This window comes from Athene cunicularia (genome assembly GCF_003259725.1).
Source record: "Athene cunicularia isolate RWA chromosome 1 unlocalized genomic scaffold, athCun1 chr1_part1, whole genome shotgun sequence".
In the NCBI taxonomy this organism is placed as follows: Eukaryota; Metazoa; Chordata; class Aves; order Strigiformes; family Strigidae; genus Athene; species Athene cunicularia.
Window position 1 is genome coordinate 54,802,007 of NW_020799091.1, and position 12,738 is coordinate 54,814,744.

The 12,738-nt window shown below is 40.3% G+C and overlaps 1 protein-coding gene across 1 annotated transcript in view; it reads left to right on the forward strand.

The window, feature by feature from the left end:
• Positions 1-9,035, forward strand: part of DNAJC3 (DnaJ heat shock protein family (Hsp40) member C3) — a gene marked incomplete at its 5' end in the record, with an annotated part of 39,062 nt that extends 30,027 nt beyond the window's left edge. Inside the window, 3 exons of the mRNA XM_026845629.1 lie at positions 2,042-2,174; positions 2,982-3,130; positions 5,257-9,035. Coding sequence (XP_026701430.1) covers positions 2,042-2,174; positions 2,982-3,130; positions 5,257-5,414 — 440 coding nt within the window. The remainder of the gene's footprint in view (positions 1-2,041; positions 2,175-2,981; positions 3,131-5,256) is intronic.
• Between the last annotated feature and the right edge of the window lie 3,703 nt (positions 9,036-12,738).

The window sequence follows — 12,738 nt, forward strand, 5'->3', positions numbered from 1 at the left end:
CAGCCCTACTACTGTAGAGGAAACAGTCCCTATTTCAGTAAGAGCAAAACTGGTTCAGTTATTTCTCTGACAGAGTTGGCATGGACATAGATTGTCTGCAGCTACTCATGTTTGATAGGCAATTAATTCTGCATATGGAATAATGGCCAGTCTTGGTTGGTCACTGTCTTCTAAAGATGCAGGCAAGACAGGAAAGCCAGCTAAGATTTTTAGAGATACGATGCAATTGCTATTTGAGAGATTGTGAAGACTCTTGTATTTAAAGAATGAAAGTTAGATTTGACTCAAGTATGTAAATTGAAGGCAATACTGGAAACTGGTTTTTCCTTTCATGTTGTGGGACAGAATGAAATTGAAGTCTCTTTCAACTAAGAGAAAGTGCAAAATACACCCGCTGTCAGGTGTGCTGAGCACATTCCCTCGGTGGTGTATACCACTAAAATACATACCTTTCCAAATGCTTAATACTTGCAGCCTTTAAATAAGGTAGTCAGTTTTTAAAAAGCGAAATCTAGTATTGTCATTGCAAATACTTGACCCCTGAGCAGCTTGGTTTCCAGCCGTGGCACATGCTGTAGGTGTTACCGTGCTCAGTGAAGTTGAGTAATCTGATCTGCGTTTGGTAGGACGTTGTGATGGGACCTCCCATTATTGCATGAAGCAGATTAAGCACTCTGGTGCTTACAATTATTGGAGCAGTAAAGCAGCATAATGAAATCCCTTTATTCTCATTATTAGTTTTGACAGTATATACTGGGCACACATATTAGTGTGTGCTCCCATTTGCTGGGGCTTTTTCATGACTGGACAGACTAATAAAAATACCAGTAGAAGGCAGAATCTTTTGTTCAAGCAGCAAATGACAGTGTCAAGTGATGTGAGAACAAATAGACGTTCTGTTTTGTTTGTCATAACATGAAATTGTTGAGGCACTGGAAATACTTTTTGGAATTTTATTTTTCAGTAACCAAAGCAAGATTGCAGCGGTATCAGATGTCTGGGTAATACAAATTCATTAGCACTTCCTGCTGTCTTGCTCAGAAACAGTGAAAAACAAATGTAACACCTGCTGAGAAATGCATCTGCTTGGAAATAATCTGATGCAAGTACTTTGGCTAACTTGAGAAACCTAAGAGACTTGGATCTGCAAATGAGGCTTTGAGTATTATAACAGTGAAAGAAGAGCAGTCTCATTAAGGACTTCAACAGTTGCTTCCCTTGATAAATCTTGATACCAAAGAATATTTAAAATTGGTGTCTTAAGCATTCAGTTACCACTTACAATAATACAGTTTACTTAAAAAAATGTAGACCTGGAATTTCTTAAATTCATTAATACGTTACAGCACCTCTCCCTATCTTGCTTTAATTCCTCAGAAATGGAACTCTTGAAATAAGAGCAAGAGCATGCCTTTGAAGAAAAAACCTTAAAATATAAGTGTCTTCATATTATGCAGAGGTGTAAAAAGCAAATATTTGTCTTTCACTAACAGTATGAACTTACTGGTAAACTGAAATCCATCTTTTTTTGTCATTAAAGAGGAAGAGACTTGCTAGTGTGTTGATTGAGTGCAGACTGTGGGAGAAGAAGGAATATTAATTTAAAGACTGTATGATGCATCCTTCAGTTGAACAGCAATGTGGGACTAACATTGTGCAGTAGGCTCTTCAGATACTAGTTGCTGAAACTTGCTTCTTGACTCCTGTTTCATCCCAGTCCTAGATGTTTATTATGTTCATCCATGTGACTGTCATAACATTTAGAGAGTGTTCTGACCTACCACTAGTAATCTCCCTTCTCCTTCCTTTCCAAAAAGTGTGATGAACTTAAAGAATTACCTAATTTATATGTGAAAATTAGTCTTCTCTACTCTGAGGTTTTTCTAATTTTGAAAGAAAATGTGGCAAGTTGAAATAAGAGTTTTGCTGTTTATATATGGTAATAGCAAAACTTCAGTTTTGGTGAGTGGTTGAGTTCTTTAAGTTGAAATTTGCAAAGAGTTGTGTAATCCTTTTCATTCACTTTTTTTTTTTATAAAAGCTATTAAAGACTATGAGACAGCTCAATCCAATAGTGAAAATGACCAGCAGATTCGAGAGGGGCTAGAACGTGCCCAGAGGATGCTGAAGCAATCACAGAAGAGGGATTACTATAAAATCTTAGGAGTAAAAAGGTGAGATATTAATATCTGAGATGATGATGTGAAAGTTAGTTATTAAACTACTATAACTGGGGCTGATCACTTGAATTTGTTCTGCTGGGTGTTAGTTTTTGTTCCTGTACTTTGCTGCCTTCACTTTCCTACTATGCTAGTTTAGCAGTGTTCAGCTTTTAACTAGCATTTGTTTACAATGCCTTTATAAAGAATGAGAAAACAACATTGGGAAAGAAGGGAATAATTCCCTTGGCAAGAAAATCTTAGTATAGGTGATCAAGAGTCAGGTGAATGAATTGGGGAAGGAATGAAGACTGGAAAGAGTTCCTGAAAGCAACAAAAAATAAAATGGTGGCAGATAATAGATTGGAAGAGTTTGAACAGTATATAAAATATTTCTGCCATTAACCTCAAGAAACTAACAACTTCTGTGGTCCTCATTAGAAAGAGGTGTTCAGTTCTGAACTAGTATTGGTCATACTTTCAGTTGTGAACTAATTTCCTCTCTGTGCTTTTTGTTACTCACCTGATTGTAAATTCTTCAGACTGGGAACTGTATTCTGCATAGTAGCTGGCAGTAGCATCTTTCCAAGGAAAGTAAATGGGTGGTGAAGGAAAGAGTGAGTAACCTTTCTTTAAAGTTACAACCTGCTTCCTTTGTTTTGTGTAAAGAATCTTCAGTGCCACCTGCAGAAGGTTAACTAGCACCTCATAATGTTCCTGATGCTTTTAATTACTAAGAGTTTAAAATAAACCTGTAGATTTACTAGTGTGGCTTATGAACAATTAGAAAATTCTGTTATCTATATAATTTTGTCCATCCAGAAATGCTCGAAAGCAAGAAATCATAAAAGCTTACAGAAAGCTGGCATCCCAGTGGCACCCTGATAACTTCCAGAGTGAGGAAGAAAAGAAGAAAGCTGAGAAAAAATTCATTGATATAGCAGCTGCTAAAGAAGTCCTCACTGACCCAGGTAATGATTGTTCTTATGAAGTGACTTAATTTTTTTATTACTTTTTTTTTTTACAGTAATGTAAAAATGCAGCAAGTCTAAATCACATCAAGCATTACAGTTTCCTTTTTTCCATTTCTCCCTTTATCCATCTTGAGAAAGCAATGCACTAATGCAACAGACTGGATGCAAGTATGAAGTCAGACATAAACTGGGATTGTTTCAGTGACTTCCATTTAAAGTCAAATAAAAATTACTATTTTAAAGGTCTCTTTTGAGGATATCATCTTGCAGAGATTCCCAGGACTGATAAACTATGGAGTTGCTTACTTGAAGGATGTGGGTGTCTCCTTCTGCCTAAAACTATTGCAAACCAGGCTTAGTTTTGCTGGCCCAGTCCCTAGGAGCAAGGAGCCCTGTCACATCTGTCTGTCTGCTGTTCAGCTCTGGAAGAGGGTGAAAAAAAAGTGAAGAGTGCAGTCACTCTCCTGGTAGACCCTGTGGTGACTGGGAGATCCAATGTCTGTCTCACCAAGTGGTGAACAGAAGGGGCTGGACCATTTAGTCAAGAATGTAATAAAAAAAGAGTGATGTGGTTATCTCACCGCCTTTTAAAAATATAAGCAAACAAACTCAGACATCTGACAAAAACACACACACCCCACACCCCAAAGAATTGCCAAACAAAAACCCCAATCCTAAACCAGAGCCATCTGTTCAGTTGTTGTCTTTAAGTTGTTCCTGTATGATTACTGGAAAGAGAAGCATCTAAAAGATGTAGGTACCAGAGTCTCCCATTTTTTTTTTTTATTTATTTTCAGCTGTTCAGGGTCATTGAAGTGATAATTAGGCAGATGGGCTCAGACTTCCTTGGAGGAAGGGGAGGGAACTTGAGAGTCATGAACTGTATGACAAACACTTCTGGTCAGAAAACTTTTTCTGTGTTAATGTGATCTTTGTTCCTAATTATGTTCAGAAATTAAGAGTTTTATATACCGGAAGTGTTTGAGATGCTGTTCGCCTTGTCAACATCTCCAGGACTGGTTCATCTACTTTCTTGTAGACACCATTTCTTACGGCATGTTTACCATTGCTGTCAAACCAACTGGGCAAGAAAGTAACACTGGTTGTATTTGGCTTTTGTATTGCCATCTGTATTGCTTTCAGTCTATTCTTACTGCAATGATATTCTCTCCTTTTATCCAGATATTTTTCACAGGTCATTTTCTAGTTTTAGTATGTAAACAAAAAGTATGAAGCCTGTGGGACCTCTGAATCTCTGAGCTTTGATTTGCAAGGTTGTTATCATAGGCCATCTTCCACATTGTTTCCCCCGCCAGTCTCATGATTTCCCCCTGACTCCTTTGCTTCTCTTCTCTGCCTTGATAACATGGGTGCTCTGAAAAAGTGCTGTGTGATCAAAAACCTGTGGCGTCTGCAGGCTGCTTGAAAGTTCTGTGTGGATGTAAATAACAGAGTAGTGGTGTAGCCTGTGACTTGTCTGTGGGTCTTTAGGAAGGCTTTCAGCTTTGTCCTGCTGGAAAAACATATGTAAAGAACATGTGTTTGGACTCCAAGCTGCTGTGCCCTAGACAGCTCTGCCTGAGTGGTATGTGGAAGACATTGAAGAAGTTTGGGGCTCTGTGTTCTGACTTTTGTGCTGTGGCTGAATGACAAATGTTGGAATTTACTGGTTGCAAAGAACTGGCAGAGTCTGTCCTCAGACCATCCTGAGTGGCTGCAGCTATGAGAGAATAGGTGCAATAAACGCATGGAGGACAAAATGTCCCAATTATCTGTGGGACACAGCTGGTGAAAGTGCAACTGTCTTGTCCCTGTTGAAATTCATACCTGTCCTCTTGGACAGCCAGGTACTGTCTTGCCTTTTTTAAAACTGAATGACTTGTTTGAAGTTTTTTGAACATTTTTTTACAGAGTTAGTCTCTTCTCCTTTGTCAGTGTTCTGGACAACTTTGAAAAACTCAAAGTGATTAGGTTCTACAGATGTTGCCAATACAAGTGATATTTGCAGGTCTCTGGCCAGGGGCGGGGATGGGGTCTGAACTGGTTATTGGTCAGCAAAGATGCTTGGTGTTAACTGCCCTAACTACTGTGCTGTGATTCAACCTTGGTTTTGTTTCCTTCAGAAATGAGGCGGAAGTTCGATGCGGGAGAGGACCCACTGGATGCGGAGAGTCAACAGGGTGGGGGCAACCCTTTCCACAGGAATTGGAACACGTGGCAAGGATTCAACCCTTTTGGTTCTGGAGGAGGACCATTTACATTCAAATTTCACTTCAGCTAGAGCCAAGACTGTTTCTGGTGGCTGCTGCTGTTTTTTACTGAATTCGTTGAAAATAAATCTCTCAGTTCAAGACCCAAAAATCTTAATTTCTAATGTTGTCCTTAACCCAGAGTCTTACTGCACTAGAAGAAAGCTCCTTCTTTCTTTTAGTGTTCAGAGGGTTTGCTTTGTGGTGAACTTGACAAGCTTGTACTGGTTGGGGGGCTTTGTTACTGCCTATGTATTTGTTGTGGATATGCAGAACATGTTTATTTCTATGGATGGAGAAAACAGTAAGAAGCTACTTAGGACAACACTTAAACATAAATTTAGGACTCAAGTATATGCTTAAAGGTAAAAATGCATGTAAATATTTTTCTGAGTTGGGGCCTAATAAATATGGAAGGGGTAGTTACAGTAGTCTCTACGTTAACAAATTGTTAGTCATGCTCAGCAGAATGATCCATCTCTCAGTATTCTTAAAAGGAAACCCTAGTGACCACCTGCTGTATTACTATCGGCAGTGCCATGGGTGGGGTGAAGAAGCTGCGTACTGAATGAGACTGAACAACTGCTCTGGAAGAAGATTGCTTGTAACTAATTGTATTTGAAAATGTCTACTTGGTTTATTCATTAACCTGAAATGAATTGGGATGATTTCCTTGGCGGTAACTGTCAACTCTGAAAGTAAAAAAAAAAATATACCTGATGTTTTTAGAATGACTTTTTCTGAATGTGATTTGAGATGTTTAGGTATCATTTTTGAGTAGTTTGCACTTTAACAAAATACCTGCTTGAGATTTGAGCAAAAAATTTGATGTGACATTTCCCCAACTATGCAGTTACTTCTCTGTACATAAACTCAGAACTGATGCAGGTTGAGGCGAGTGTACTGCGGACTGTAGGAATACGATATTAACTCTATCCTTCCCCTGTAATGCAACTTCACTTCTGATGGGTGATGCAACAGTGAGTTAATACTGTGTAAAATTGTTTGAAGTAATTTTATGCTTCCTGTAACAGCGACAGTTCTGCAAAAACAACTGCCTGTGTGCAAAAAGAGGGACTCTAACTTTCCATTAGCCAAAAGTCTGGTTAATTTTTTCTTTATGCACATAGCTAAAATTGGTTAAGTGTATTGATCGAACTGTGTGAATGCGGTGTGAGGTATTACCAGGAGTGTAGCTGCTCTGAATGAATAGTCTTTTCATTCTGTAATGGAATATATCATAATTACTGATGAGTTTTGTCAGCAGCCATTTTCTTAGAATGTAAGAATTGCATTTCATCGATGTTTTTTGTGATTGGATTTTAATTGGAAAACAATAATCAGCTGATAGGAATCTTCTCTCACTTTAACTCACAGCATTTGAAAGCATAAGCAGCCTCTGTAAAACAAATGAAATTAGCAAATAAGGTCTTCAATCTGAAAGTGAGTTTTTTATTACTGTAATCGAAGTTGCTAATGAAGCATAGCCCTTGTCTCCTGCCTCAAGTACTTTACAAACAATCGTGAGACCCCGTGGCTTCATAAAATGTTTTTCAACAACAATATAAAGGTCAGTGTTTGTTCAGCAGAAATTTATCTTGGAGCTGAAGAATGTGTGTACTGATTTCTAGCAGTTTACGTTACAAAACCACCCCAGCAGCCTGCTAAACTCCAGTGTCAGATATTTTCCAAGTTGAATGACTTCCTAGAACTTCGACTTCTGCTTTTGACCTGTCTGAAAGCTTTTTGTTTAAACTCTGTAGAAGATGCTTGAGATGCTGCTCACGCTGTTCTAGGCTGGCGTGGTTCTTGCAGGACCTCTGGGGCTCAGACATAGGAACCTGCTGCACAATAAATAACCTGTTACCCCCAGGTATCAGCTGATGCAGACAGCTCTCTGCGTGTGTTTTTTGCTTGTGGTAAGGAAAAGATTGGTAGGCAGCTTTCACATACAACAGCTGCTCGTGGCTGTCACCAGCCCGCTGTCCCCAAGGGGTGAGCTAGGCTCAGCCGCGCTTGCTGCAGGCCGGGGGGCTGCTGCTGTGTGGATTGCTGGTCATGTGTGTCTGTGTGCGAGCTGCTGCTCTGTATAAACTCTCATATTGCCTTGTTCGCTACAGGAGGGGCTGTTTTTAAATTACTATTGAATGACCAGTGTAAGCAGTATGTCTCATTCTGTATGTACAGGAGTGTAGTTCAGTTTTGGGAAGCCACACTGAACACCACAGACAGTTGTTTGCGTGCTAGGGAGGTGCTAGAAATGATCCGCCTTCTTTTAAAGGATTACCTTTGTTCAGCTTTTTAGTTCTCATCCCTTTCCCTTCTCTGTTTTTTAAAAGCTGTAGCCAAGGAAATTGTTCCCTGATTTTTTGTTTCTTTCTTTTAGGGAAAGAGTAAGATGGTCCCTCAAAAGTAAAGTATTCATACAAGGCAGTGCAGATCTGTTTCCCTAAGGAGATGGACACTTCTGCTCTACACTGGAAGCAGGCAGGAACAAAAAGGATTAAGTTTATTTTGAATGTGAATGGGAAAGGGAAAATTAAGGGGAAAAAAAAGCTTGAATATAGTCGCAAAAGAAGGAAGATGATTAATGCGTGAATGCTGTTCATAGATTTTTGTCTGTGGAAGACTGGCTTGAAAACAAAAAGTGACAATGGAGAACAAGGCTTTCTGATATCAAGCAGCTGCTGATTACAAGAAGTGTTACAATTCGATGGTGGTATTAAGGGAACAGATGCTGTTTTTTAGCTCTAAGGTACTTCTGAAAATACAGAAAGACAAAGGTGTGTTAGAAAGCATTTGTGTTTTAAGGCTTTCCAGATACAGCGCTGCATTTCCTGATGTGACTAGAAGACAGCACCAGTTACACACAGCATTAATGGTGCAAGCGATGTACAAGGAATCTGAATCCACCTTATTTATTTATTAGTGGGTGTCTGTAGTGCAATAATGTTCAATAAATGAACATTGAAATAAATGTCTTGGTAGTTTGTAAACCCCGAGATGTGCATGAAGCATCATTACAATAATTGGCCTATATGTAGATGCAAACTTTCAGTTTTAATAAACTAGTTTCCAACTTGTTTTAAAATGAAGGTGCAGGGGAGCGTATTTTACTTGATACATGCTTAATACTGATGTATTAATAAATCAGTATTAAAAGAAATTCAAAGTGAATTATAAACTTCAGAGCTCAAACTTGTGACATATGCTGAAAACGTGTCAGCTTGAACTTTTTTTAAAAAAATAAAGCTTGCTATTGTTTCAGTTTTCAGAGCAGTGTTTGGAATAATTATTCTTCTGTTTAGGGCTGTGATTTGTAGGAGCTTTGCTGGAAATTAGCCAGTATAGCATAGCAGGTTAGTTGTATTTAAAAGTGCCTTATTGTAAGGTATTGTTAGTTTGCTCTGTAATACACACTTCTATCCATAAAATAATAAAAAAATGGGAGAATAATTTTTTTTTTGCCCTCGGCAAAACTCAACGTAGCTGTTTTATGTTTTAAGAAGGAAAAGTAAAGCTAGCCAGAGATTTATCAAATGTTTCAAATTATAAAATGTCTTTATATGAAATCATAAATCTAAAAGCAACTTTTTTCTAGAACTGTGGGAATTATTTTATGGTATTTTTCACAATAAAGATATTTATGATGACAAGAAAGCACTGCAGTATATTTGTCTGCCCTTCTTTCCTCATCCTGCTCTCCAAATCTGAAGTTAGAGCTGTGCAGAAATGCAGTAAAAGGCTGCTGAAACGCTGGCCTGGGGGGCTAAACTTCTTGAGCAGCTCATGCAAAAGTTGTCAGGCTTTAACAAGTAAGGTACAGGAGTGAGGAAGAATTTGGGTACCTCACACTTGGGTTTCAAAACTTAAGTTCTCCTCCCACCAGGTGGGAGGCAGCTCGTTCGTGCCCGTGGGTGCAGCCCCTCTCCTTGCAGCTGAGCAGGTAGCTGGGGCACAGCAAGGTGGGATGTTGTGAAACTGTCCCAGACCGGTACCCGGGCCTGTGCTGGGGGCAGGATCAAATCGCAGCTGGTCTTTCTGCAGAGCAGCCTGTCCCAGGAAAGCCTCTGGCCTCTGGCTTGCTGGTAGCAGGAGGGGAGAGGAGTCGCCTCCTCTGTTCTCTCTCCTGGGGCTGGAACTCGCGGCCAGCCGGCAGTTCTGGGGAGAGAAGGTGGGTGGCTGAGGGTGTGGGGGACGTGCAAGATGAGCATGTAGTGTCTGTGATTTCCAGGCAATGATAAAAACTACCTCTAAAGTAGTAAACTGATTTTTTTTAATTTATTTTCAATCCAGTGAATGTTCCAACAGGGCTGATAAAAGTACTGGAACTTGGAAGGCAGGTGAGAAGTTGAGCCTGCAGGAGTTACTTATGCAGCAGCCCTTTCAGCAAGACTTCAGTGCTAGCTGAAGGGAACAGTGCGACTCTACATGAGGCTGGAGCAGGAACTGTCATGGGCCTCTGAGCAGGCCATGCTGCCAGAGTACTCCAGTAGAGCTTGAGCTCCATCGGTAACTTAACCAAAGCAAGCATCAGTTCATACACAGCACCATACATCACTACCGAGGGCTCAATCTGCTCAACAGTGTAACTCCTACGTAGCAGTATGAGAAATGCCATGGAGTTGTGTATGCGGTGTCTGTAAAAGTGACCATCCTACCTGAAGCCATCCAGAGCACGTATACAGGCAAGAATGACAATGTGAATAAGTAAATGAGCTCCTTATCAGTCATCAAAACATGCATTTTGTTTTTTCTAAACTCTTCCTTAGAAATTGTTAATTTTTAGGAATTCCTGGTTGGAAAAAATACTGTACGTGCTGGCTTGTGTGCGTATGCAGCGGTGAAGGGCACAGATGCATGTGCAGCTGGTGAGAACAAAGGTGTCCAAATTTAAAATTGGCTTGCAGCTGCCAAATGTGTGAAAGTGAGATGAGATTTTTGGTAGGTAGTTTGTAGCAAGGGATTCTTTAAGAGGCCAAGTTTCATGTGAGATTCCTTAGTTTGGTTTCCCAGTGTCTGTTTGTGGAAGCCTGTGGCTGACTTGTCAGATAGCAGCACTTCAGACTTTCTTGACCTCAAAAAATCCTAACAGTAAGAGGTGCAGTTAGGGTCCAGGAGAGGATTTTGAAATCTCAGCTCTGTGAGAATTGGGGAAGGAGTTGCAGCAGGAGTGCAGGGTTGGTTTTGGGGTGGTTGTGTGGTTGGTGGTCTTTTTTTTTTCTTCAGGCTCACAGCTGTAAGCAGAATATTTGCCTAACTGAGGAGAGGAGGGACTGTATAGAGACGGGAGAAGCTACAGGTAGTCACAGCTGAGCAGCTGTTTGTCAGGGTTTATAATGTTGCCAAGTTCTAGCAGTTTTCAGAACTTGGGAGAGTGGTGTATCTCTGGCATCATGCTCCTAAATGTGAAAGCTTTTTGTATGGGCTAAACATATTTCCCTACTGTTGCAACTGCAGGACTCGATGTGCTTCAGAGAATGTCAGATGCCTCTATAGGATAGCTCCTGTTAAGGGTGGTAAAGAATTCAAAACGCGCTATTACACAGCATATCCATATGAGAGGTAAGTCATGGTAGAATGACAGCGTGCCTCATGCATTTGAATGAGTAGCTAAAATTACAGGCCCTGACAAAGGCTGCTGCTAAATGGTGTTACATACATATGGACAAAGAGAACATTTACATTTCAGAGAAGATAGTTACACTAAAGGAAGTGTGAGTCAACTTGACCATGTGTTATCAGTCTGTTAAGTACCCGGAAGCAGAAGTTAAAAACAGTGTGACAAATCAACTTTGGGGGAAGGAAAGTGACCTTGCTGAAAGTGCCTTTGCTCTTAGGCCCCTAAGGGAGAAGTTTTGGTTTCTTCTCTTTCACCTGCACCATTCCGTGCTGAAAGGAAAGGGTCTGCAAGCAAAGACACTTTCTTTCCACTAAGTCCAACATCGGCATAGGATGCAGTTTGTACTATTAGAGTGACTACCATAACCCTTTCACGAGGTGCAAATCTGGCTACTCGCTGTGCTGGGCAATGCCTACGTACTGCTCAATCATATTGTACGATGCTGGGAAACTCTGACCTTACAGTACAGAAGCTTTGGAGATAAAGCACCTCAGATGTGTAGAGAAACCAAGAACTTTCAGACCTCCAATTTTATATACATTCATCTGTTTAGAAATATCTCTTGCAAAGGAAGAAAATAATTAACTGATAATAAAAGTTCAGTAACCATGTAACTAACTACACAATTTTATTAATGTGTTTTTCATGCATGTCTAGGTTAAAAAAAAAAAAAAAAAGGTGAGTGCAGCATTGATTGATTCTGTTTTTAAGCCATGAATATAAATAATTTTTTGTGTTTAGCAAAAGACACTTTAAAAACCATCTGCATCTCTATATTTTACAGTTGTCAGAGCCCAAAATCTGGTCCAGAGTGACACACTGACAACTGGAGAAAGCTAGTTATGTGACATCCTTTTCAAGATTTCTGGCAATGTGTGATGAGAAGCTGCGAGAATGCTTCATTCAAAAGAGTGATAATTCAAAGGTAAAAGGGCCAAGATCTCCATCAGCAGAGAAAGAAATTTAAGTTCAGCAATAATGACTGTGGCTATAACTGTGTGACTCCTGCCTTTGGGAGAGGAACTCACAAATCAGGTTAAGACTTTCAACACGCAGTTGACTGAGAAGTGTCAGAAGGACCTGCTGAGATGTGTCTGACATTCAGCATGAAATCAGTGCTAACATGAGTGGTGTCTTGAGGCTGTCCTCGTACAGGATAGTCTCACTGTGAGCGTGCCCTCTCAGGCGGTGGGAGATCTGAGGTCTTCAACAACTCTGCTTCACAGGGATTTGAATCCATGCATCTAAAGAGTGCATCTGAATGAGGTTCACCGTAAGACCTGGGCAAAATGCTGATATTCACTGAATCAGTGCAAAAGTGTGAGGAAAGGGAGTAGCTTTGAGTCTCCTGCCCCCTGAAGAAGCCCTTCCTTGAGAGGAGCAGGGCACGGACTCCCCACTGCTTTTCATCAGTCTACGTTACATAGTCACTGCTGCTAAAGTTTGAAGTGTGTCAGGAGCCAAGACCAGACTTCAGTGTGGTGTACGAGGAGTGTTTGCCTTATGGCAACCAGAGTGTCAATATGTCACTCTAAAAGTAGCTGCTAAAAAACCAGATACTGGAGAAAACAATGCATGCTGGATGGCAACCCGCTGTCCTGCTGGGAAGCAGATTATCCCATACATGGCACTACACAATGTAGTAGAGACGTGATGCTGCATTAAACCAATTGAGGATTTGATCTAATATATGTTTTGGTACTTCCACTCAATTTTTCTTGCAAATGCTTAAA